Source organism: Schistocerca piceifrons, chromosome 8 (assembly GCF_021461385.2).
Source record: "Schistocerca piceifrons isolate TAMUIC-IGC-003096 chromosome 8, iqSchPice1.1, whole genome shotgun sequence".
NCBI classification, from domain to species: domain Eukaryota; kingdom Metazoa; phylum Arthropoda; class Insecta; order Orthoptera; family Acrididae; genus Schistocerca; species Schistocerca piceifrons.
Window position 1 is genome coordinate 290,986,180 of NC_060145.1, and position 25,509 is coordinate 291,011,688.

At 38.9% G+C, this 25,509-nt stretch overlaps 1 protein-coding gene across 1 annotated transcript in view; it reads left to right on the forward strand.

Moving 5' to 3' along the window:
• The window catches only part of LOC124711611 (armadillo repeat-containing protein 2), a 184,276-nt gene that overhangs the window by 47,489 nt on the left and 111,278 nt on the right, over positions 1-25,509 (forward strand). Inside the window, exons 8-9 of the mRNA XM_047241775.1 lie at positions 1,231-1,403; positions 11,386-11,582. Of these exons, the coding sequence (XP_047097731.1) occupies positions 1,231-1,403; positions 11,386-11,582 (370 nt within the window). The remainder of the gene's footprint in view (positions 1-1,230; positions 1,404-11,385; positions 11,583-25,509) is intronic.

Here is a 25,509-nt window from a genome sequence, read left to right on the forward strand (position 1 = left end):
AGAAGAGTTGATGGGTAAGGAAGAGGGGTGATGGAAAAGGACTAGAGAGATTTAGGAAAAAGGGTACAGCCCAGAAAAGTCACCCAGAACACCAGGTCTGGAGGGACTTTATATTGTCAATAATTCAGTATTTTCATTGTTAAATGTTAATACACATATTTCATGTAGATTAAGCATTTCATTCAATCATTGCATAGTGTGAATATGTATTTTTATCATATATATGTTGCTGAACAGATCACCCTATAATGTGACAGTGGCCGTGCATGCCAAACACTTTCGAATATATTACCATTGAAGAGTGAAGATAATAATTTGTCAATTGTTAATATTAGTAATTCATGTAAATCATGTTATTTTTATTCAGGTTCTGTGTAATGTTTGTAGGTATTTTTATTATTTGTTGAATCTCTGAACTGATTGTTCAGTAGTATGACAAAAACTATGTCATTAAACATGTTTCTATTGAAGAGTGAAGATAATAACCATTTATTTCTTTATTTGTAGTAGCTGTTGAGTAGTAAATTGTAATTTAATCGTTGTAAACTCTAGGATGGAATAATAACAATATGGAAAGGACAAATTGCTACTCACCACATAGGCAAGGTGTTGAGTCACTGAGGAAAGTGCTAAAATATTTATGATTTCAGACAAAATCCTTTTTCCATAATGTAAATAAACACACACATTCACATTCTCAAGAGTCAAGTCCCAGCGCCCGGAGCTGTTTGTGTGAATTGTGGCTGTCTGAGTGTGTGCTTCTCTACTTCAAAAATCGACACGCAAGTCGCTGAAGTAGCATCAAATCGAAAGACTTGCACCCGACGAACGGTCTACCCAACGGGAGGCCCTAATCACGTGACATTTACATTTATTTTACTTCAGAAAAAGGGCTTTCTCCAGAGCTTAAATATTTTAGTGCCCTTTTTAATTTTTCGTGTCTGTAACTCAGTGCCTTATCTATGTGGTGAGTAGCAACTTACCCTTTTCATAAAACTGTAGATTAATATATCTGTATTTATAATGTGGACACATTCCACATCAGTGGTGAACTTATTGTTGTATGAATCCATGGAACATCAAAAAAATAAACAAATAAAATGTAAAGGTTTATCTTTTGCTTAACTTTCTACAGCCTGTGCAGTGCTGTTGCTCTCTTATAATTATTTCTTTTAATAAGAATTCCAGCCATATTTTTAAAAAAGTTACATCAAAGTACAATCTTCACAGAGTTATTTGTCAATGCACTGGGTTCAGCCAGTCCACTTGAGGATGCTGAAGCCTGTATTTATGGATATGGTGCCTTAAAGTTTTTAACAATGAATCCAGCACTTCTGTCAAGAGTTCTGAACCTTGGTGCATTGGAGCTAATGGTGCTGCATATAAAGATGATTAATTCTGCAGTGAGTAATTTATTACTTGTATATAACATGATGATTTTTATGTGTATTAATTCTGATAAATTTCAGTATAGAAATATGTCAACAGCTGATTCCTCATATTCATTTTCCCTGCTCTACTGACACTACAAATTTTGCTCACAGGTGCTTCTTATTTTAAGTTTCTCTATTTGTTATTACTGTATTTTTCTATCATCTTTCTCCTCTATTTTAACTCTTTTTTTGTGCACATCTGCGTACTGCTTATCCTTATAGAATGTCCTTTCCAGACATCACTGCCTGTTGCATGCTTGTTGCATTCATTTAAACATAATGTAGTACATGGTCCATAGTCCATCATAAAGAAAATCTCTCTCAAAATTACTCCTTAAGGCAGGTGATATTTAAAAAAAAAATACCACTTCAATCTTCTTTGTTCACTCGTAACCATTGCCATTGTCTCAACAAGTGACCTGTCAGGTCATCCAAAAGTAATATAAAATAGCATAAATTAAAATGAATCCTGCAGTGTTTTGTGGGAATGATCTCCAATTAAAATAATTCTGAAGTACATAGTGCAATAAAATTTATTTGCAACCAATGACTGAAATTTATACTGAAAAAAGAAAACAGGAAATAATAAATTGAGTGGTAGGTACTATTTCATGTTATTGCATGATGGAATGGAATAGATTAGATTTATTCACCTTTGTGCACTTTGCATGCAATCAGTGTTTGTGTGCAACTGTAATTACAGAAGTGTTTTATGTTGAAACATTAGACTTAACACATTACATTACTCTATTTACAATAATTAAGTAGTACAGATGTAGTAATGCATTATGTTGGCAGACTAGATTTTACATATTAATTTGTTTAACATTGCGTATTGTGTAATACTGTATGTTATTATTTTCAGTAGCTTATCATCATAAAAGTATATCTTCTATTATACTGCATTGAAATTGCTTCACTGTGTAGTATACTTAACTTTTAATCCATTTTCCACTTTTATTTTTTAGTTTATTCATGTGCATTGTATGGTCACTTTGTGGGAACTGGTTAAAAAACCGTATGCTCAGATGTTTGTAACTATGGTGGATCTCTGTTGTCTACTAAACATCATGTCAACTGGATGTACGTGTCTTGTGTCAATCCAGTGTACTGAGTTCTCCATATTAAATTGGTGTATATTGCCCGTAGTATGGACCAGGCACTTATACATATATGTATAGGGTGCTTAAAAAGTATTGAATATTCTGAGAGGTGGTAGTAGCCACCAAAACAAAGAAAAAATGTCCAGTCAACATAGGCTCTAAAATGCATACCTTAAGAGCTATGAACATTTGTTCTTCTTTAATACTGTGAAAAAAATCTCTTTTATTGCAAGCTCTTTGCTTTCTATACATTAGGAGGAGGTGGTATAGACCAAACCAAAAAAAAACATCCAGTAAACACAGGCACTAAAATGCATACTCTGAAAGCTGTGAGCACTTGTTCAATAGAAGTTACGTGTTTCACATAGTGTAGATGAACAAGTGCTCATAGCTCTTAAGGTATGCATTTTGGAGCCTATGTTTACTCAACATTTTTTCCTTGTTTTGGTCCATACTACCTCCTCCCAAAATATGGAAAGCAAAGTGCTTGCAATAGAAGATAAGTGTTTTGCAGTATATTGAAGATGAACAAATGCTCTTAGCTCACATCCACGTTTATTGAACTTTTTTCATTGTTTTGGTGGATCATATATGGAGTGGGGGGAAAAGAATGAAAGAGGAAGTCACCTGGTAGAAGTTTGCACAGAGCATAAGTTAATCATCGCTAACACATGGTTTAAGAATCATAAAAGAAAGTTGTATACATAGAAGAGACCTAGAGACACTCTGAAGAGGCCTAAAGACACTCTAAGGTTTCATATTGATTGTATATGGTATGAGCAAGATTTCAGAATCAAATTTTAAATTGTAAGAAATTTCCAGGATCAGATATGGAACCTGATCACAATTTACCAGTTATGAACTGTAGATTTAAACTGAAGAAATTGGAAAGAGGAGGAATGTTAAGGACATTGGATCTGGATAAGTTGAAAGAACCACAGGTTGTTGAGAGTTTCAGAGGGAGCATAAGGCAACAGTTGACTAGAACAGGGCAAAGGTATACAATAGAAGATGAATGGCTAGCTTTAAAAGATGAAATAGGGAAGGCAGTAGAGGGTCAAATAGGTAAAAAGACAAGGCCTAGTAGAAATTCTTGGATAACTCGAGAGATATTGAAATTAATTGATGAAAGAAGAATTTTTAAAATGAAGCAGGCGAAAGAGAATACAAATGTGTAAAAAATGATATTGACGGGAATGGCTAGAGGAGAAATGTAAGGATCTAGAAGCATATTTTGGGGGAAAGATAGACACTATATATAGGCCTTTGGGGGAAAGGGAAGCATATGTATGAATATCAAGAGCTCAGTTGGAAAACTGGTCCTAAGCAAAGAAGGGAAAGCTGAAAGGTTGTAGGAGTGTATAGAGGGTCTATACAAGGCAGATGAACTTGAAGACAATATTATAGAAAGGGAAGTAGATGTAGATGAAGATGAGAGATATTCTACTGCAAGAAGAATTTGACAGAGCTCTGAAAGATCTAAATTGGAACAATGCCATGGTGGTAGACAATATTCTATTAGAACCACTGACAGCCAGTCATGACAGAACTCTTCCATCTGGTGTGCAAAATGTATGAAACAGGCAAAATACCCTCAGACTTCAAAAAAAAATGTAGTAATTCCAGTTCCAAAGACAGCAGTTGCTGACTGGCATGAGAATTACCAAACTATGAGTTTAATAAGTCATGGCTCAAAAATACTAACATAAATTCCTCACAGAAGAATGGAGAAACTGTTGAAGCCAACCATGGGGAAGATCAGTTTCGATTCCAGAGAAATGTAGGAACACGTGAGGCAATACTTATTCTACGACTTATCATAGAAGATAGGTTAAGGAAAGACAAACCTAAGTTTATAGCATTTGTAGACTTAGAGAAATCATTTGGCAGTGTTGACTGGAATACTCTCTTTGATATTCTGAAGGTAGCATGAGTAAAACACAGGGAGTGAAAGGCTGTTTACAATTTGTTCAGAAACCAGATGACAGTTATAAGAATCAAGGGGCATGAAAGGAAACAGTGGTTGAGAAGGGAGGGAGAAAGGGTTGTAGCCTATCCTCGATGTTATTCAATCTATACACTGAACAATCAGTAAAGCAAACCAAAGAAAGATTTGGAGTAGGAATTACAGTTCTTACTTACCACTTGTTTATGGTTCAAATGGCTCTGAGCACTATGGGACTTAACATCTGTGGTCATCAGTCCCCTAGAACTTAGAACTACTTAAACCTAACTAACCTAAGGACAGCACACACATCCATGCCCGAGGCAGGATTCGAACCTGCGACCGTAGCAGTCGCTCGGTTCCGGACTGAGCGCCTGAACCGCTAGACCACCGCGGCCGGCACCACTTGTTTACTCCATGGGTCTAGAGCCCTTTAAGGGTGTTGGCCTGGATCACATTATCCTGCCATTCTGTCTGGTCCATGACTTTCCATCAACATCCTCTGACACCCAACTTTTTCATGTCTTCATAAAATCCATCCATCCACCTCTTTCTGGGACATCCCTTCCCATCGTCTGCCTCCAGCTTTGCCATCAAAAATCTTCTTACATGTTCTGTCTTCTTCCATTCTGACCATCTATCCTGCTCACAGCAGTCTTCTTATTTCAATGGTATTGAGAATATCAGGTTCATCAAAAAGTTGTTTCAGTTCTGCATTTGCACAGATGCACCAACCTTCTTGATTGTATATTGGGCCATTTATTTTATGCAGAACCTTTCTCTTCCAACTGCTAAGGACCCTTTTCTTGTTTGCAGTCATGTTCCACATCTCAGCACCAGGCATAACAACTGGTCTTATAATTGTTTTGCAAATGAGGATTTTAGATTTACATGATACAAGCAAGCACCTAAGCATGGGTAGTGTGGCAAAGTAGCATATGTTGCATGCTGCTATTCTAGCTTTCACCTCACTGCTGATGTCTTTTGTCTCTGTGATAATTGATCTGAGGTACTTGAAGTCTTTCACCCTGTCAAACTCCTTGTCAGCTTCAGCTATCCTGAGATCTGGAAGGCTTTGCTGGTTGGTCAGTGTCATATATTTGGTCTTTTTGACATTGACTACCAGGCCATGTTCCCTTGTACATCTCTCCAGTTGTTGATAGGCATTTACCAGCACAGCAGTGATACGTACGAGTAATGCCACATTGTCTGCAAAGGCTAGATACTGCAGTGAATGATTAAAAATAGATCCTCCTCTTTTTAACTCTATCTGACTTATGACTTTTTCTAGGCAGAGGTTGAATAGCAATGAGGAGATACAGTCATCCTTTCTCAATCCCTTCTTTCCTTCCTCTTCTCTGGAGATTTCACCCTGAATTTTTACTTTACAGTTGGTTTCACTGAGGGTCATCATAGTAAGTTTAACAAGCTTCTTAGGTATTCCAGACTCTTCCATTACATTCCGCAATGCCACTCTTGAGATACTATCATATACTTGTTTAAAATTTATATAAATATGTTGTATATTCATTTGATGTTCATAACATTTTTAAGTAGTATCCATATTTGGTCAGTTATTGACCTATTTCTTCTAAGGCCACTCTGATAGTGTTCAGTTCTCTATTCTACACAGGAAGTAAGCCTCCTAGTTAGAATCTTGGAGAACACTTTATATGTAGTATTTGGGAGATTCCTTCATTGTTCTGGCCATTTAATTTATCTCCTTCCTTATGTATGGGGCACATAATAGCTGTTTTTCACTCCATTAGCATGCTCTTTCCTGCCATATGCCCAGTATTACTTTATGTATTGCTTTTCACAGTGCTTCCCCATTATATTTGAGAAGTTCCACCTGGATCTGATCTTCTTCAGGTCCTTATTGCTTTTTAAGCGCTTAATGGTTTGTATCACTTCCTCCAGTGTGGATTCCAATGTTAAGACCTCTGGTCTATAATAACTAATTTCCAACAGTTCTTTTTGTTCTAATCCTTGTACTTCTCAGTTCAATAACTCTTGGAAGCATTCTGCCCATCTGTCAAGTATTTTATTACTCTCCCCTATCAAATCCCCTTCATTACTCATACATATATCTGTTCTGGCTTGAAACCCAGCCTTTCCTTCTTTAATCTTTTGGTACATGTCACATACATGCTTCTCTTCTGCTAGTTGTTCAGTTTATTCCCATTCTTTCTTTTCTAGTGCTCTTTTCTTCCGTCTTCAAACCCTCTTCAGACTTGCTCTAGTTCTTCTCTGAAATAATTTCATTTGTGCTATGTCACACTCCTCAGTTCTTCTAATACATTCTTCATCAAACCAATCTGCTTTCCTTAAAGCCCATATGTGACCCAAAACCTCTCCAGCTACCTCAAGGAAATTCAGCCTTACATCATTTCCACATTATTTCTATATGTTCATTTGATGTGCCGGTATTGTTCTTAATCCCCCTCTTCTATTTTTGTCCGATAAGCTCTCCATATTTCTTCTAACTTCAGTTTCTTAATGTCAAAAACTCTTTTGTTTGTGGCCTTTTTGTCTACCCAATAGTGAGATCCTTTGCCTGTGCTTAATTCTCACTAGATGATGGTCTGAATTGCAGTCAGCTCCACATTGGCTCCTAACATCCATTATGTCTGATCTGTGCCTTTGATCAGTCAATATGTGGTCTATCTGATTTCTAGTTTCTCTATCTGGTGCCATTCATGTTTCCTTGTGTATCTTTTTGTGTGGAAAACATGTACTGCTGACATTCATGTTTCTACTTAAACCAAAATCTACAACCCTTATTCCATTGTCATTTGATATTTCATGGAGGCTATGTCTTCCTATAGTTGGCTGATAGTCCTCTTCTTTTCCTATTTTCACATTCAAGTCTCCTTTTAAGATCTTAACATCATGTTTGGGAGCCTGATCATACAACTGCTCTACCTCACAATAAAACTCGTCCTTCTGCTGTTCATCTGCCTCCTCTGAGGATGCATGTACATTTATAATTTTTATATTGAAAAATTTTACCCTTAATCTTAACATGAACATCTGTTCATTGAGTGGTTCTTAGTGCATCACAGTATGTTTCAGTTCTTTAGTGACCACAAAACCTGTTCCAAAGCGATTCATCCTCCCACCACTATAGAAGATGGTGAAATTTCACGAGTCCGTTATGTCACTTCCCTTCCACCTAATTTCCTGGAGAGCCAATTGTTTTATACGATAGTTGTTTACTTGTGTTAGGAGCTGACATAGGGCTCCAGCTTGGTATAGGCTCCACACATTCCATGTTCCTAGATACGTATCTCGTATCCTTTTTCTTTGTTTGCTGGGCTTGTCATCAAAAAATTGTAGTTTAAGGAGAAAAAATAAAAACTTTTAAGGTTTGCCAATGACACTGTAATTCTACCAGAGACAGCAAAGGACTTGAAAGAGCAGTGAAACAGAATGGACAGTGTCTGGAGAGGAGGATATAAGATGAACATCAACAAAAGCAAAACAAGGATAATGGAATGTAGTCAAATTAAATCAGGTGATGTCAAAGAAATTAGGTTAGGAAATGAGACACTTAAAATAGTAAATGAGATTTGCTATGTGGGCAGCAAAATGACTGATGATGGCTGAAGTAGAGAGAATATAAAATGTAGACTGCCAATTTAAAAAAAAGCAGTGCTGAAGAAGAGAAATTTGTTAGCATTGACTGTAGATTTAAATGTTAGGAAATCTTTTCTGAAGGTATTTGTCTGGAGTGCAGCCATGTATGGAAGTGAAGCATGGACAATAAACAATTCAGACAAGAGAGAATAGAAGCTTTCAAAATGTGGTGCTGCAGAGGAACACTGAAGATTGGATGGGTTGATCCCGTAACTAATGAGGCGGTACTGAATAGAATTGGGGACACAAGAAATTGGTGACACAACTTGACCAAAAGGAGGGATCAGTTGGTAAGACATTCTGTGACATCAAGGAATCACCAATTTTATTGGAGGGTAGTGTGGGGTGTGAAAATTGTAGAGCGAGGCCAATATATGAATTCAGTAAGCAGATTCAGAAGGATGTAGGTTGTAGTAGTTATTCAGAGATGAAGAGGCTCCCCTCTCTTTGCCCAGATCCTCATGGCCCACCCTCTCCCCCACCCCCTTTTCTCTCTGTCAATTTTCTCCTCCTCCTCCCTCATGTCCATTTCCATCTGAATGTTCATAGAGTTTAGCAAAAACAATATTATGAGAAGGAAAGTTGCTACTCAACATAAAGCGGAGATGCTGAGCCACAGATAGGCACAACAAAAAGACTCTCACAATTAAAGCTTTCAGCCATTAAGGTCTTCATCAACAATAGACACACTCACGTAAATGCAACTCACACACGACTGCAATATTAGGCAACTGAAACCACACTGCGAACAGCAGCACCAGTGCATGAAAGGAGTGGTGACTTGGTGGGCATAAGGAGGAGGCTGGGGTGGGGAGGGGGGGGGGGATAGTATGGTGGATGTGGCAGACAGTGAAGTGCTGCAAGTTAGACGGAAGGCAGGGGATAGGTGTGGAGAGGGGGTGGGAGGGAGTAGTGGAAAAGGAGGGAAATAAAAAGATTGGGTGTGGTGGTGGAATGACAGCCATGTAATACTGGAATGGGAACAGGAAAGGGGCTACATGAGAGAGGACAGAGACTAATGAAGGTTGAAGCCAGGAAAATTACGGGAATGTAGGATGTGTTGCAGGGAAAGTTCCCACCTGCACAATTCAGAAAAACTGGTGTTGGTGGGAAGGATCTATATAGCACAGGCTACGAAGCAGTCATTGACATGAAGGATATCATGATTGGCAGTATGTTCAGCAACAGGGTGGTTCACTTGTGTCTTCACCACAGTTTGTGGGTGGCCATTTGTGTGGTCTCCCAGCACCTCCCAAAGTCCCACTGTCCGGCCACAGAGAAGCATTCCCCTCATAACTCAGTAAGACCCAGGACTGGAGCAACTGAATTACATTCTACGCCAGGGTTTCAGTTACCTCTCATCATGCCCTCAAACAAGAAATGTGCTGCCCACTATCCTTCCCACACCTCCCACAGTGATATTCTGCCATCCACTGAACCTACACAATATTCCTGTAGATTCTTACACAACCTATGCTCCCAATCCCTTACCTCATGGCTGATACCCCTGCAATAGATATGTAGGCATGACAGCCAACAAGCTGTCTGTCTGCATGAATGGCCACCAAGAAACTGTGGTCAAGAAACAAGTGGACCCCCCTGTCATTGAACACACTGCCAGACATGACATCCTTCATTTCAATGACTGCTTTATAGCCTGTGCCATATGGAACTTTCCCACCAACACCAGTTTTTCTGAATTGCACAGGTGGGAACTTTCCCTGCAATACGTTCTATGTTCCCATAACCCTCTTGGCCACAACCTTTGTTAGTCATTGTCCTCACTCATCCAGTCCCTTCCCTGTTCCCATTCCAGAACTTCACAGCTGTCATTCCACCACCACATGCAATCTTTTTATTTTTCTCCTTTCGCCCCTCCTCACCTTTCCCCTACCCTCAGTCTTGCTTGCAGCACTTCACTGTCCTTTACCCCCACCATACTATCCCCACCCCAACCTCATCCTTACCTCCACCCAGTCACCCCTCCCATCATGCGCTGGTGCTGCTGCTCACAATATGGCTTCAGTTGCCTGACACTGCAGTCGTGTGTGTGTGTGTGTGTGTGTGTGTGTGTGTGTGTGTGTGTGTGTGTGTGTATTGTTAATGAAGGCATTAATGGCTGAAAGCTTTAATTGTGAGAGACTTTTTGTTGTGCCTATCTGTGACTCAGCATCTCCGTTACGTGGTGAGTAGCAAGTTTTCTTCTCATAATATTGTTATTGCTGTACTCTGTGAACGTTCAGATGGAAATGGACATGGGAGGGAGGAGGAGGAGATGGACAGAAAGAGAGGAGAGGGTAGGGTAGGGCAGTGAGGAGCTGAGCAAAGAGAGGGAAGCAAGGAATTTAGGGTGTATATGCAATTCCCATACACATTTAGCAATTGTGAAGCACTGCCAGGTTTGCTAGTGTGTGTGTGTGTGTGTGTGTGTGTGTGTGTGTGTGTGTGTGTGTGTGTGCGCCTGTAAATGGTACTATGTGTGCACCCAGTCAGAACCTTTAAGAGCATATTCCTTTTACTGTTCACCCCATCAGTAGCAATAATAACTGATTCCCAAGATCCCTGACAAAAACTATTTTTTGGCATAGCAGTGTCGCTAGAAGATAATATTCTCTTGTGCTTGAAAATTTTTTTTATTTGAATTTTGTATTACATTTTAGCACTAGTGTCTGACCTAAATGATCTGAGTGGTGACCATTTATGGTATCTGCTGAGCTGATGTGGTCATAATTTGTTATAACCTGATTTGTTGAACTAATATGTGTTTTTACTATTCTAGTGGGTACTATTTCAAGTAGATCTTTAGTCCTATACAGTAGGATACAGTGTGTTAAATGTTTGCTTTCCTGGCAGTCATATAAACTGCTGATGTGTTGTTAATTTGTATTAAATGAGTAAGGTGGTTACGTGCTATAGATGTGCCTACAACAGAATCCTATTTACCTACTTTGCAGTTTAATTTAACCTTTCTGGATTTAAAAAATCCCATTAATTCTAATCCGTAATATGTAGCATGAAGTTCAGAGGTCTTCAAGTATCTTTCATTAGAAAAACATCTCTGATGTTGTGTGTTCCATTTCATTATTTTGGTGTCAGTATTAACAGAGCCATTTTGGAATTCCTCTGTAAATTAATTAATGAGTGCATTCCACAATACTTCAGTTTCAAAAAACACACTTAGAATTTCTTCTATATTGTTCAAAAATCATGAACTTGCACAGTTAAATATGACCTGTTTATAAACTCTGTTGCTTTCAAATTGCAGAAATCTGATAGCTCTCGACTACCAGAACAGACAAGCCATGCCCTGTTCCAGCTAACAGGTGCTCTTCGCAATGTAGCCGGAGAAGAAACGATGTTTCCCCAGTTTGTTTCAACAGGTGCCATTAATGCTTTGTGCAAGGTCATGGACTTGTTCTCTTCAGATTTAGATGTTATTAGCAATGCTTCTCGTACTCTCAGGTATGTAGTAACTATGCAATAAAAGTGATGAGTTGAATAAGTAACTTTATTGGTATTTGTTTAAGTATGTAAATTCTCATACATCTACCAGATAAAGCTATAAAAGTATACAGATCCACCAGTAAAATGGTAAATCCAGTCAAACAATATATAACATTGCTAAAGAATACAAGATGTCTGATGTGAAAGTGCAGCAGTGTCTGCAGAAACACGAGGTGAAATTATTTGGGGACAGCCACACCGAAACATCTCAAATCTAAGGTCAGAGCAAGCCGGGAACAGTATAAGTATTTACAGTGAAGTAAAACTAGGGGCAAATTTTGACACAATTACTGCTGTTATAAACAATTAATGCTCCAAACTCACAAAAAAGGTCTGTGTAGTGCTAATCAGAGGTGCAAACGACATAAATAAAAACAATGTCAACAGATTCCTCAAGAAGCTGATCGTAGTAATACAATACTTGCACTTCACCAATGTTATTGTAGCCACTCTACCATTCCGGTATGACCTGCCTGATTGATCATGTGTCAAATAAACTGAGAATTTTTGTGCTAGATTTACAAACATAAAATTATTAGATGTTAGTGGCTACAAAAGGAATACAAACCAGGCTACAGAAGAAATATTTCACACAGAAACACCATTATTAAGCCTATAATTGCTCTGAGTGCTCCTTTACAGGGAATGGCTCAGAGAGGGAAGAGAATAGTTGTAAAGTAGGCCCACTTACCATCCTGCAAGTCAACATTTGTAGCATTAGGAACAAGCTGTTAGAGTTGTAACATTTTTGTAAAATAAAAAAAAGTTATGTACTGTGTGTCTCAGAACATTGACTTACAGAATATCGAGTAGATTTGTTCATACTTAACGACTACATTCTGGCAGCTATAATGTGTAGAGACGAGAGAAAAAATGGAGGGGCTGTAATATTTATCAGACAATGTATTCAATTCTCTAAAATAGATATAAGTTCATACTCCTCAGGATTAAATAACAAATTTACTTGTATAAGACTGATAGACCAAAAATTGTAATGGTCAGTTTGTATAGATCTCCAAAAGGTGATGTTAACTTATGATTTGAGAAATTTGAACAGATGATGTGAAAAATATTAAAACTCAAAACAAATGTAGCAATATGTGGTGATTTCAACATTGACATGCTAAACACAGAGGAACTCAACACAAAAACATTATTAAATGTAAGAACACTAAATCTGTATTATACTAACAATAGACTGACCCATGGAAATACCTGTTTGGACAATACTATAGTTAATTTTTCAAGAGACTAGTGCAAGCATTGCAGATGAATGATTTGCAGACCGTGATCCTCTTCTCCTAACATACCAGTGCACACAGTCAGATAAGAAATATAAGGTTGCAAATAAGAAGCCAAGAATGTCACGGGTTAGAGGTCAGAAAGAGGAAAATGTTAAGTTATTCACAAACTCCCTCAAAAAGGTAAACTGAGACTTTGTTTATGAATATGACACAGATCAATCAACCACTGAAACTCTATTTAATAATTTCCTTAAGACTTATACTGACTTATGGTACTCTTGCTCAACAATGAATAGAAACAGTACTAAACCAAATAGAAAAGGTAAAAAGCTTAAATGGTAGACTGATTACTTTGCTAGTATCTGGGAAAAGATGCTTTCACTGTACAAAATATACAAAAACTATGGCAAATGTGGGACAAAACAAAATGATATGTATTATAAAGACTACCTGAAATGTAAAAACCATGACAAAGTCAACCTTGCCAAATAAGCTGCCTATAAAAATTACATAGAAGGAACCCTAAATAAATGCAAGGCTGCTTGAGATATTATAAAACAAGAACATACTTCTACCCAAACACAAGATGTTCCACTTGGGCCAGAAGAGCTCAATAAACTACATTAAATGAATTAAAATCAAAAATTAAGAAGTCAGACATACGAGCAATTGCCATACTTGCTGATTAGCTACCTAAAGGGCATGAATTTCACTGGGACCTTGTCACACCCACAAATATAATAAATATTGCTAGAAAATTTTCAAACTTGATAAGTGTGGACTACTACTGGCTATCTAACTATACAGTAAAAAGGATAATACACCTCATTAGCATTTCACTTGCTTTTATTATGAATAAATGCCTAGAAGTTGGAGTTTTCCCTGATCAGCTCAAAATTCCCAAAGTTGTACTATATACAAAAAGGGGGAAAACACCTCCCTGAAAACTATAGACCAGTGTCTATTGTACCAATCTTTTCCAAAATATTTGAAGAAATTTTCTACAAACAGCTAAGCAACTATTTTTAAAAATATGACCTCCTCTGAATACACAGTAGCATTTTTGACAAGCAAAAAATACCACCTCTGCAGTCCTTGAAACAGTTAATCAGATATTAACTGGATCTGAAAATAAACAAACACTCTCACTTGAAGAATGAGATTTCCACTCTGCAGCGGAGTGTGCACTGATATGAAACTTCCTGGCAGATTAATACTGTGTGCCGGAAAGAGACCCAAGCTACCCAAGCATGATTCACGCCCCATCCTCACAGCTTTACTTCTGCCAGTACCTTGTCTCCTACCTTCCAAACTTTACAGAAGCTCTCTTACAAACCTGCAGAACTAGCACTCCTGGTTCACAGGAGAGCTTCTGTAAAGTTTGGAATGTAGGAGCCGAGGTACTGGCAGAAGTAAAGCTGTGAGGACGAGGCATGAGTCGTGCTTGGGTAGCTTGGATGGTAGAGCAGTTCCCCGCGAAAGGCAAAGATCCCAAGTTCGAGTCTCGGTCCGGCACACAGTTTTAATCTGCCAGGAAGTTTCACTCTCACTTGAACTTTGTGATCTGAGTAAGGCATTTGATTGTATCCCATTTGACACCCTACTAGCCAGACTAAAAGTATTATGGTATAAATAATACAGAGTTAGAAATAATTAACTCTTATCTAAATAACAGGAGACAATTTGTGTCAATTCATAATAGACACTTTTCTATGAATAGTATCACATCTCATGTACCTCAGGGCTCTGTCCTTGGTCCTTTCTTCTTCATTGTTGCAATTAATGATTTGCCATCTTATGTTGGGCCTGAGTCAGTTATCTGTTACGCTGATGATACAACCTTAATCAGCATATATCAAGATTTATCAAAGCTCCACCAGAAATCACAGGATACTCTCACCTTAACACTAAACTGGCTCTTGACTAACAAACTTCTATGTAATCCAGAGAAAACTCAGCATCTGCAGTTGGGACTGGCTAAAGAGGTAGAACCAAAATCTGTAAAACTGCTTGGAATACACATTGATTCCAAACTTAACTGGCAACCCCATATCAACCAGGTCTGCAAAAAGTAGTCAAGGGTGTCCTATCTCATCTGGAAACTGACCTAGTGAGTAACAAATATCTTAGAACAGCTTACTTTGGACGTTTTCAGTCTCATATATCTTATGGGCTGTTAGTATTGAGCCACTCATGTCAGTGGTGTACTATTGATGCAGAAAAAGGTGCTACGAACAATGTGAAAGATTGGTCCAAGGGAACACTGCCGTCCCTTATTCATCAAAATGAAAATAATAACAGTGATAAATCTCTATATTTATGCACCACTGACATATTCTAAAAAGAACAGAACAAACTTTGACACCAGAGAGAACATACACCTTCAAGACACCAGAAACAAAGAGAGTATTGACATTCCTAGACATAGGCTGACAAAAACAGGCAACTCTCACAAAGCGAACTGTTTGAAATTATTTAACAAATTAGCACATACTCCACTCAATACACCTTTCAATAATTTTAAAACTAAACTGCACAAATGGTTAATAGATAATCCATACTACAGTCTTACAGAATTCTTGGATACTTGTAACATAGAAATTGAGTTTTAAGTCTATGATTGATTAATGCAGCATAAATAATTTGTACTTGTAATGTCAACTCTAACTAATATAGTAACTTCTTATGTATCTTGATATCATTATAAAGCCTTTTTCACTACATGTGGTCAACATCAAATAAAGAATTGGAATCTGAATCTGATTCATTATGGGATGTGAATAATGTACATAAGGCTTTGTTACATTCAATATATTGTTACATTCCTTCCTGGATTTTCCATTGTTTAATCCGGACAAAGTGAGTTACTCATATGGGTGAGGTGGTAGGACAGGATTAATGAAGTAACAATATGTATTAGGAAAAGTTATCAACAGTGTCAGTATAGAGCTAGGAATTAGTGATCATGATGTCATCATAGTGACAATAGTGAAAATGGTTACTGTTATAGCAAGAACAAACACAATTATGGAACACAGTACTTTATAGGGCAATATGTAAGGTACAGGTTGTGCATACCTCTGAACTCATAGACTGGACAACAGTAATAAAGCGTAGCAAATAGGCCGAGCACTCATTTGCTGTGCATACATACATACATAAAAAAAACAGACACAGCCACATGCATGGTACAGAAAAAAATGCTGGTACCAAAAAAGCACTGGTTCCATTAAAACTCACAAGGCACTGAGATTATGAGTCACAAAAACACCAATAACAGCACTGATGTCCAGTCCATTGCTTGATGATGGCGGCTGCTGTACCATGTGTTGGACAGACAACAGCAAGTAGGAGTGGAAGTGATGAGGGGGTGGGTTGGTGCACCATCCCACCACTTGTGAAAGGCCATAGGGCAGGACTGTGAACAACATTTATTTATTTATTTATTTACATGTCAAGTTCCGTAGGACCAAATTGAGGAGCAAATCTCCAAGGTCATGGAATGTGTCAGTACATGAACTTACAACATAAAAGTAATAACAGATAAAAATAAATGTTCATGAACCTGAAAGAAAATCAGTCCATAAGTTTAAGCAAACGCTATGAGCAATACAATGAGAATCTGCTTAATTTTTCAAGGAACTCCTTGACAGAATGGAAGGAGTGACCCATGAGGAAACTCTTCAGTTTCAATTTGAAAGAGCGTGGATTACTGCTAAGATTTTTGAATTCAAGTGGCAGCTTATTGAAAATGGATGCAGCAGTATACTGCACACCTTTTTGCACAAGAGTTAAGGAAGTCCGATCCAGATGGAGGTTTGATTTCTGCCGAGTGTTAACCAAGTGAAAGCTGCTTACTGTTGGAAATAAACTAATATTGGTAACAAGAAACGACAATAAGGAATATACATATTGAGAGGCCAATGTCAAAATACCCAGACTCGTGAACAGAGGTCGACAAGAGGTTTGTGAACTCACACCACTTATTGCCTGAACCACCCATTTCTGAGCCAAAAATATCCTTCTAGAATGGGAAGAGTTACCCCAAAACATAATACCATACGACATAAGTGAATGAAAATAAGCAAAGTAGACTAATTTACGTGTCGAAGTATCACTCATTTTCGATACCATTCGAATAGTGAAAATGGCAGTATTAAGTCTTTGAACAAGATCCTGAATGTGGGCTTTCCACAACAGCTTACTCTCTATCTGAACACCTAGGAATTTGAACTGTTCAGTTTCACTAATAATATGACCTTTCTGTGAGATTAAAACGTCAGGTTTTGTTGAATTGTGTGTTAGAAACTGTAAAAACTGAGTCTTACTGTGATTTAACGTTAGGTTATTTTCTACAAGCCATGAACTGAGGTCATGTACTGCACTACTTGAAACCGAGTCAATGTTGCACACAACATCCTTTACTACCAAGCTAGTGTCACCAGCAAACAGAAATATTTTAGAGTTACCCATAATACTAGAGGGCATATCATTTATATAAATAAGGAACAGGAGCGGCGGCCCCAACACTGATCCCTGGGGCACCCCCAACTTGACAGTACCCCACTCAGATCCCACATCACAGCCGTTATCAACATTGTGAACAATGACCTTTTGCTGCCTGTTGCTAAAGTAAGAGGTGAACCAATTGTGAGCTGCTCCCCTTATTCTGTAATGGTCCAACTTCTGGAGCAATATTGTGAGATCAACACAGTCAAATGCCTGTGTTAAATCAAAAAATATGCCAAGCGTTCGAAACTTATTGTTTAGCCCATCCAGTACCTCACAGAGAAAAGAGAATATAGCATTTTCAGTTGTCAAACGACTTCTAAAGCCGAACTGTACTTTTGATAGCAAATCATGTGATATAAAATGATCAATTAACCTTACATACACAGCCTTTTCGATAACTTTTGCTAACACTGATGGCATAGAAATAGGTCTAAAATTATCTACATTATCCCTTTCTCCCTTTTTATAAAGCCAGTACTGAGTACTTTAATTGCTCAGGAAACTGACCATTCCTAAAGGAAAAATTACAAATATGGCTAAATACAGGGCTAACATGTGCAGCACAGTACTTTAATATTCTACTAGACACTCCATCATAACCATGAGAGTCCTTAGTCTTCAGTGATTTAATTATTGACTCAATCTCCCTCTTGTCTGTATCACAGAGGAGTATTTCAGACGTCAATATCGGAAAGGAATTTGTAAGAATTTTATATGATTTCCTGTAGAAACTAAATTTTTATTTAATTCACCAGCAATGCTAAGAAAATGGTTGTTAAATACTGTACATATATCTGATTTATCAGTAACAGAAATATTATTACTGCGAACTGACTTTATATCGTCAACCTTGTGCTGCTGACCTGACACTTCCTTCACAACTGACCATATGGCTTTAATTTAATCCTGTGAATTAGCTATTCTATTTGCACACCACATACTTTTTGCCTTGCTAATAACATTTTTAAGCACCTTACGATACTGTTTGTAATGGGCTACTGTAGCTTGATTGTGACTATTTCTAACATATTGATATAAATCCCGCTTTGTTCTACATGATATTCTTATCCCACTAGTCAGCCAACCGAGCTGTCCATTACTGCTAGTACCCCATTTAGAATGTTCTAATGGAAAGCAACTCTCAAAGAGCATGAGAAATGTGTTATGGAAAGCATTGTATTTATCATCTATATTATCGGCACTATAAACATCTTGCCACTCTTGTTCCTTGACAAGTTTTGAAAAACTCTCTATTGCTGTTGGATTAACTTTCCTACGTAGGTCGTAATTAAATGCGACATTGGTTTGAGTACAAATACCTTTTAGTGTTAAAATTTGTGCATCATGGTCTGAAAGGCCATTCACTATTTTACTAACAGAATGCCCATCTAGTAATGAAGAATGAATAAAAATATTGTCTATGACTGTGCTACTGTTCCCCTGCACCCTAGTTGGAAAAAACACAGTTTGCATCAGATCATATGAATTTAGGAGATCTACCAACATCCTTTTTCTTGCACAATCATGTACAAAATTAATGTTGAAGTCACCACATATAACTACATTCTGGTACTTCCTACAAAGTGAATCAAGAACCCTCTCTAGCTTAAGCAAAAATGCTCTGAAGTCAGAGTTAGGGGACCTATAAACAACAGCAATTAGAAGTTTAGTTTCACTAAATTCAACTAATGCTGCACAACTTTCAAATATCTGTTCAGTGCAGTGTCGTGATACGTCTATGGACTCAAATGAAATACTGTTTTTTACGTACAGAGCCACTCCCCCACCCCGCAAGGAACTCCTTGAGAAACAGCCAGCTAATCTGTAGCCTGGTAAAGGAAGCCTCTGAATTATCAAACTATTTAAGTGGTGCTCTGATATACCAATAATTTCAGAGTTAACATCTATTATCAGTTCACTAACTTTATCTCTAATACCTCTTATATTTTGATTAAATATGCTAATTCCTTCTCTACTTGGAAACATTACATCCTCTGGAGGTGAGCCCTTAGTTAGAGGCACTTCCTTTAAGCGGGTATACCTATCAGCCGACTTCAGTCTAAAAAATGTGCAGCTCTAACACCAACTACTACAGGAATTTTTCCATGAGTGATACCACAACCACCACCACCACCACCACCCACTACACTGTCACCTATAAGCTTAGCCAGCCTCCCCTTCCCATACCTATTGAGGTGCAGGCCATGCCTAGTGAAACCCCATCTACTGATAGACCCAACTGGCACCACTGAGATGTGATCCATGCCCTCCGCCATCAGTGCCCTCCCCAGCCCCACATTAATGCGCCTAACAGCCGCATTAAGGTGAGGCCGATCGTGACACTGAAACAGTTGCACGAAATGCACATTAGTGCCACCAGTTTGAGTAGCTATCTTAACCAAGTCACCACTACATCATATTCCCTGTCCCTATCAAGACTGTTCCCTGCTCCACCCACTATCACTACTTGATCCTCTTTTGTAAAATTCTTACATAACTCCCCTATGCTTTCAGTCACCTGAGCCAACCCTGCACTAGCCTTCACAATTGATGTGGTACTCACTCCCCAACACTTCCTGCGACTGCTGGCCCACACTTCTACTGTGCAAACTACCTAGCAGCAAAACCTTTCTGCTAGACTTTGCAACTAACCTAGGCCTCCTAATTGCTGAGGACTGCTGCAAGTTACCTACATCTACAGCTACACGAGCCTCCTCTCCACTCAGCTCTTGACAGTTGGTCGTATCTATTGCATGTATGCAAAGTAAAACTGTCTGAATACCTCCTCTTCCTAGCTACCTTCTTGCCAACTGCCAGTTCCCATTCCCTACCACCCTTCACCCTCCTCAACCTATCTAGTTCCTCCTTTGCGCATTGTAACTGCACCTGAAGGGCACAGATCTTATGCTCCTGCTCCTCTATTAACTTGTTTCTACTACAGATTCTACATTCCCAGGAGAGGATCTCCCTAAAATGACCACTGGCTTCCCCACTGCACTCCCCCCAATGAAAATACTTTGAACAAATCCCACACCATAATCCACTACTCACAAACCTACAACAGAGCCCACACTTTTCACTCATGGTAAAATTTTACAGTTACTGAAAAAATTTATACGTCTACATTACCAAAGTTCAGTTACACCAGTAGAACTACTTAAGAACTAACAATAATGGTCTCGAAATTCTCTGCCTACTAAAAAAGCAGCTACTTGTATTAATACTACTACAACACAGCCGATACCAATACCAGCAAAACTTCACAAAATTACTAGCTAAAACCAAAAAATTAAAACGACTACTGTAACACTAAGCGAAGTTAAAACACTAAATGAAAATTTTTCTGAAATATTTCACTAGAAAGAATAATAAACGTCAGTTGAAAACTAAAGCACGAAATTTACTAAATGACTTCAACACACTGAAAACTCTATAAAACACAGCGAGTGAACAATTACAAAAGTTTATTAAGTCGTTATTTCGCCACAAACGGCACGCAACACCGCTGAAATCTATTAAATTTAATAACTGTATTACAGAGCACAAATAAGTTTGTCAGTACTTAGCTTATAACCACTGCAGCTGCAGTGCACACCACAGTGACGTACTTGTCGAGGTCAGTGGTTGGTGCCAAAGGCAAAAGCTGGGGCATTGGACCCAGCAACGGAGGTGGCGACGATGGCCACTGCGGTGTCAGATGCAGCAGGGGCTGCACCAGCAATGGCAGTTGAGGAAAGGGGACAGAGTCAAGAAACCCAGACTGATATCCCAGGCAGTGACTCCCTGTGCAGTGTGAACCAGACTGTCTGCAACACAGGAACAGGCATGAGGTGGGGGATGTGATGTGCCCTTGGGATAATGCCCCACTGTGCACAGCCACTCTGGTTGACGTGATGGGACATCACCCCTCCAGGAGTGCAGATGACGCATAGGGGCCAGATACAGCGACAGTCGAAGATGGCAGAAACCCAGGTCGGCTGGCAACTGAAACCACAAGGCCACTGCGTTTACACTTGGGGTGAAGCTCTCTTTGCTTTCGCAGTAGTTTCCTAACTTTGTTGTTGAACCATAGTGGGTTTTTCCCGTCCCTCACAGTTTTACTCAGCACGTACCTGTCTAAAACGCATTTTACGATTGCCTTGAACTTTTTCCATAAACACTCAACATTGTCAGTGTCGGAACAGAAATTTTCGTTTTGATCTGTTAGGTAGTCTGAAATCTGCCTTCTATTACTCTTGATAAACAGATAAACCTTCCTCCCTTTTTTTATATTCCTATTAACTTCCATATTCAGGGATGCTGCAACGGCCTTATGATCACTGATTCCCTGTTCTGCACTTACAGAGTCGAAAAGTTCAGGTCTGTTTGTTATCAGTAGGTCCAAGATGTTATCTCCACAAGTCGGTTCTCTGTTTAATTGCTCGAGGTAATTTTCGGATAGTGCACTCAGTATAATGTCACTCGATGCTCTGTCCCTACCACCCGTCCTAAACATCTGAGTGTCCCAGTCTATATCTGGTAAATTGAAATCTCCACCTAAGACTATAACATGCTGAGAAAATTTATGTGAAATGTATTCCAAATTTTCTCTCAGTTGTTCTGCCACTAATGCTGCTGAGTCGGGAGGTCGGTAAAAGGAGCCAATTATTAACCTAGCTCGGTTGTTGAGTGTAACCTCCACCCATAATAATTCACAGGAACTATCCACTTCTATTTCACTACAGGATAAACTACTACTAACAGCAACAAACACACCACCACCGGTTGCATGCAGTCTATCCTTTCCAAACACCGTCTGTGCCTTTGTAAAAATTTCGGCAGAATTTATCTCTGGCTTCAGCCAGCTTCTTGTACCTATAACAATTTCAGCTTCGGTGCTTTCTATCAGCACTTGAAGTTCCGGTACTTTACCAATGCAGCTTCAACAGTTTACAATTACAATACCAATGGCTGCTTGGCCCCCGCATGTCCTGACTTTGACCCGCACCCTTTGAGGCTGCTGCCCTTTCTGTACTTGCCCGAGGCCATCTAACCTAAAAAACCGCCCAGTCCACGCCGCACAACCCCTGCTACCCGTGTAGCCGCTTGCTGCATGTAGTGGACTCCTGACCTATCCAGCAGAACCCGAAGCCCCACCACCCTATGGCGCAAGTCGAGGAATCTGCAGCCCACACGGTCGCAGAACCATCTCAGCCTCTGATTCAGAACCTCCACTCGGCTCTGTACCAAAGTCAGTCCTATCGACGATGCTGCAGATGGTGAGCACTGCTTTCATCCTGCTAGCGAGACTGGCCATCTTCACCAAATCAGATAGCCACCAGAAGCCAGAGAGGATTTCCTCCGATCCATAGCGACACACATCATTGGTGCCGACATGAGCAACCACCTGCAGATGGGTGCACCCTGTACCCTTCATGGCATCCGGAAGGACCCTTTCCACATCTGGAATGACTCCCCCCGGTATGCACACGGAGTGCTCATTGGTTTTCTTCCCCTCTCTTGCTGCCATATCCCTAAGGGGCCCCATTACGCGCCTGACATTGGAGCTCCCAACTACCAGTAAGCCCACCCTCTGCGACCGCATCCACAGTATATCTTCCAAGGTGGGTGTGAATATGTCTTATAGAATGGCACTGATCATGTTCAAGTCTGGAACTGTAATCTGCTACAAAGCATTGCTTGATGCATGTTGAAATAGCAGAGGTTGTTGAGGGGACTGAAGCATTTGATAGCCCTCATGCTGTGAAAAGGATTCCTGGTAGTGATAATGGAGACAATGAAATCGACATTATTGAATGGATGTTGATGGTATGTTACACTTGGAACATGCTGTTCAGTGTGGTCGACAGCTGACAACTCCAGCTGTGGCAGGATTTTACATATTGTTCACTTAACAACTACTTATAAATACATATTTAATAAAATGAAAATAACTCTTGTATAAAGATGAGCTGAGTGAAGTTATTTACTCACATAAGGGAACTGGACAGAAAATAATGTGTAGGTGTAATCTCTCCACAAAATGAAAATCAAATGGCACTCTTGGCAGGGGAAGTTCCCTTTCCTGGAAGAACACTACAGCTGCTTTGTGGGATGATTAAGTATCAATTTCCTGTCTAGTAGTGTAATATAGTAATATGGTGTGCAGGAATTTATGTAGATTCTGCTCATATTCATTTCTTGCATCAGTATTATTGGCGATCCATATCTGTATTCCATGTAGTGTTAATGCACTTACACCATCCAGGCATGTGAACACTCTGTGTTGCCAGTGATTTGTAAGGTGGGTCGGTATGACTTTGTGAACACCTAGCAAGGTAAACAGAGTGGAGAATGAACTACTTGCTTTCCAGACCTATAAAGGAAGAGAGATCAATGACTGCAATCCACTGACTTACCTTTGCTTGTGATTTGAACTTCCACCCCCACCCTCTCCACCTTGTTAAACCCCCAGATCACAGTTTTATCATTTAATATGGTTGTACTGCATTTAGACATGGTACACACATTTAACATTTGTTCTTAACACATTTCATTTAACATTAAACAGTAATGTTATACCACTAAAACAATAGTTTTAATAATCAGAAATTTTTTCCTTCTCCTGCAATGTGGAAGCAGTTAGCCCTAGAGAAAATATGAACAGGACATTCTTGTAGGAAATTTAAAGTAGTTGAAGTTTGTACTGGAAAACATTTTCACTAGAAGCTGCAGTTTTGAGGTTCTCAAAGAAAAATTAAAAAATGTTCCCCACTCTTCACAATCACATCCCACCAGTATGAATTTTTAGTATGTTATTCACGGCACTCCCTCCTCCCACTGTACAAAAGCTTGCGACTACAAGATTTTTTCCTCCATTCAACCTTTTTTGGTCTTTGTCAATTGGGCTATATATAACTGTTCTATGTTTGTTCTGTTGACACGTTCCACATCATAATGTTTATTATGAACTTGATCTATGGAACAAGTAACTAACTAAATAATTCTAAGTTAACTAGACTGTATGATCATACAACCCCGAAAAATTTGGCAAGCATCGAGTTTTTTACTTAAATTTTGAATGAGCATGTATACAAATATTCACTGTCACTATCCATCATTTGTTCCATCAATACTAGTGGGCCTCTGCAACTGTATGTGGAAAAAATGAACTGATTATGAGAAACAACATATTGATCTATGAAGAAAATGTGAGATTTGCAGATTCCATGTGAAGTTTGGAGGACCACAGTTAAATAAATATTCCCCCTTGCCACATGTCACTTGTTCCATCGATACTAGTGGGCTTGTTGAGCTGTATTGGAAAAGATGAACCCAGATAAATAATCCAATTGTGAGATACAGTGTTGAAACTGGTAGATTAGCAGAGTCTGCACTAAGCTTAGATGGCCACAATTAAATATTTATTTGCTGTTGTTGCATGTTGCTTGTTCCAGCAGTATTAATGGGCTTCAGCTGTTTTATCTGAATAAATGAACACAGATTAATTAGTTGGTTACAAGGTAAAAAAATCAAAGAATGATTTGATTAAACATGTAGACAATCAAACTGCCTCTCTTTCATGTGAGCTGCAGATTCTACACTACATTTTTAGGGCCATAACATACACCTAAATCTGTTCACTGCTAGCGGCCTTATAATATGTAGCTGAGGGTTCTTCTAGCAACACTATCATTTCCTCCTTCTCTGTTCCATTCTCAGATGGTGCATGGAAGGAATGACTGTCGATAAACCTTATAAGCTCTAGTTGCTTAGATTTTTTCATGGTGCTATTTTGCAGAATGTATGTTGCCCATCTCTTTTTGGAAAATACACTCTCAGAATAACTCTTCTTGAAATATACAGTCTCGGTATTTCAACAGTGTTGCATAACACCACTCCTATTGTTTGCAGCAATAGCTTTTTTCTTAATGCACACACACCACTGACCTTATGACAAAACATGCTGCTCTTTATGGGGTCATCTTTTTCCCTTCTGTTAATCAAACCTGGTGAGGTCCCATCTTCATGAACAGTACTCATGATTCTGTTGAATGAGTGTTTTGTAAGCCATTTCTTTCATGGATGAATTACATTTAAGTAGAATTTTTCCTAAAGACTCTCAGCTTTTCATCTTCTTTTTGTACAAT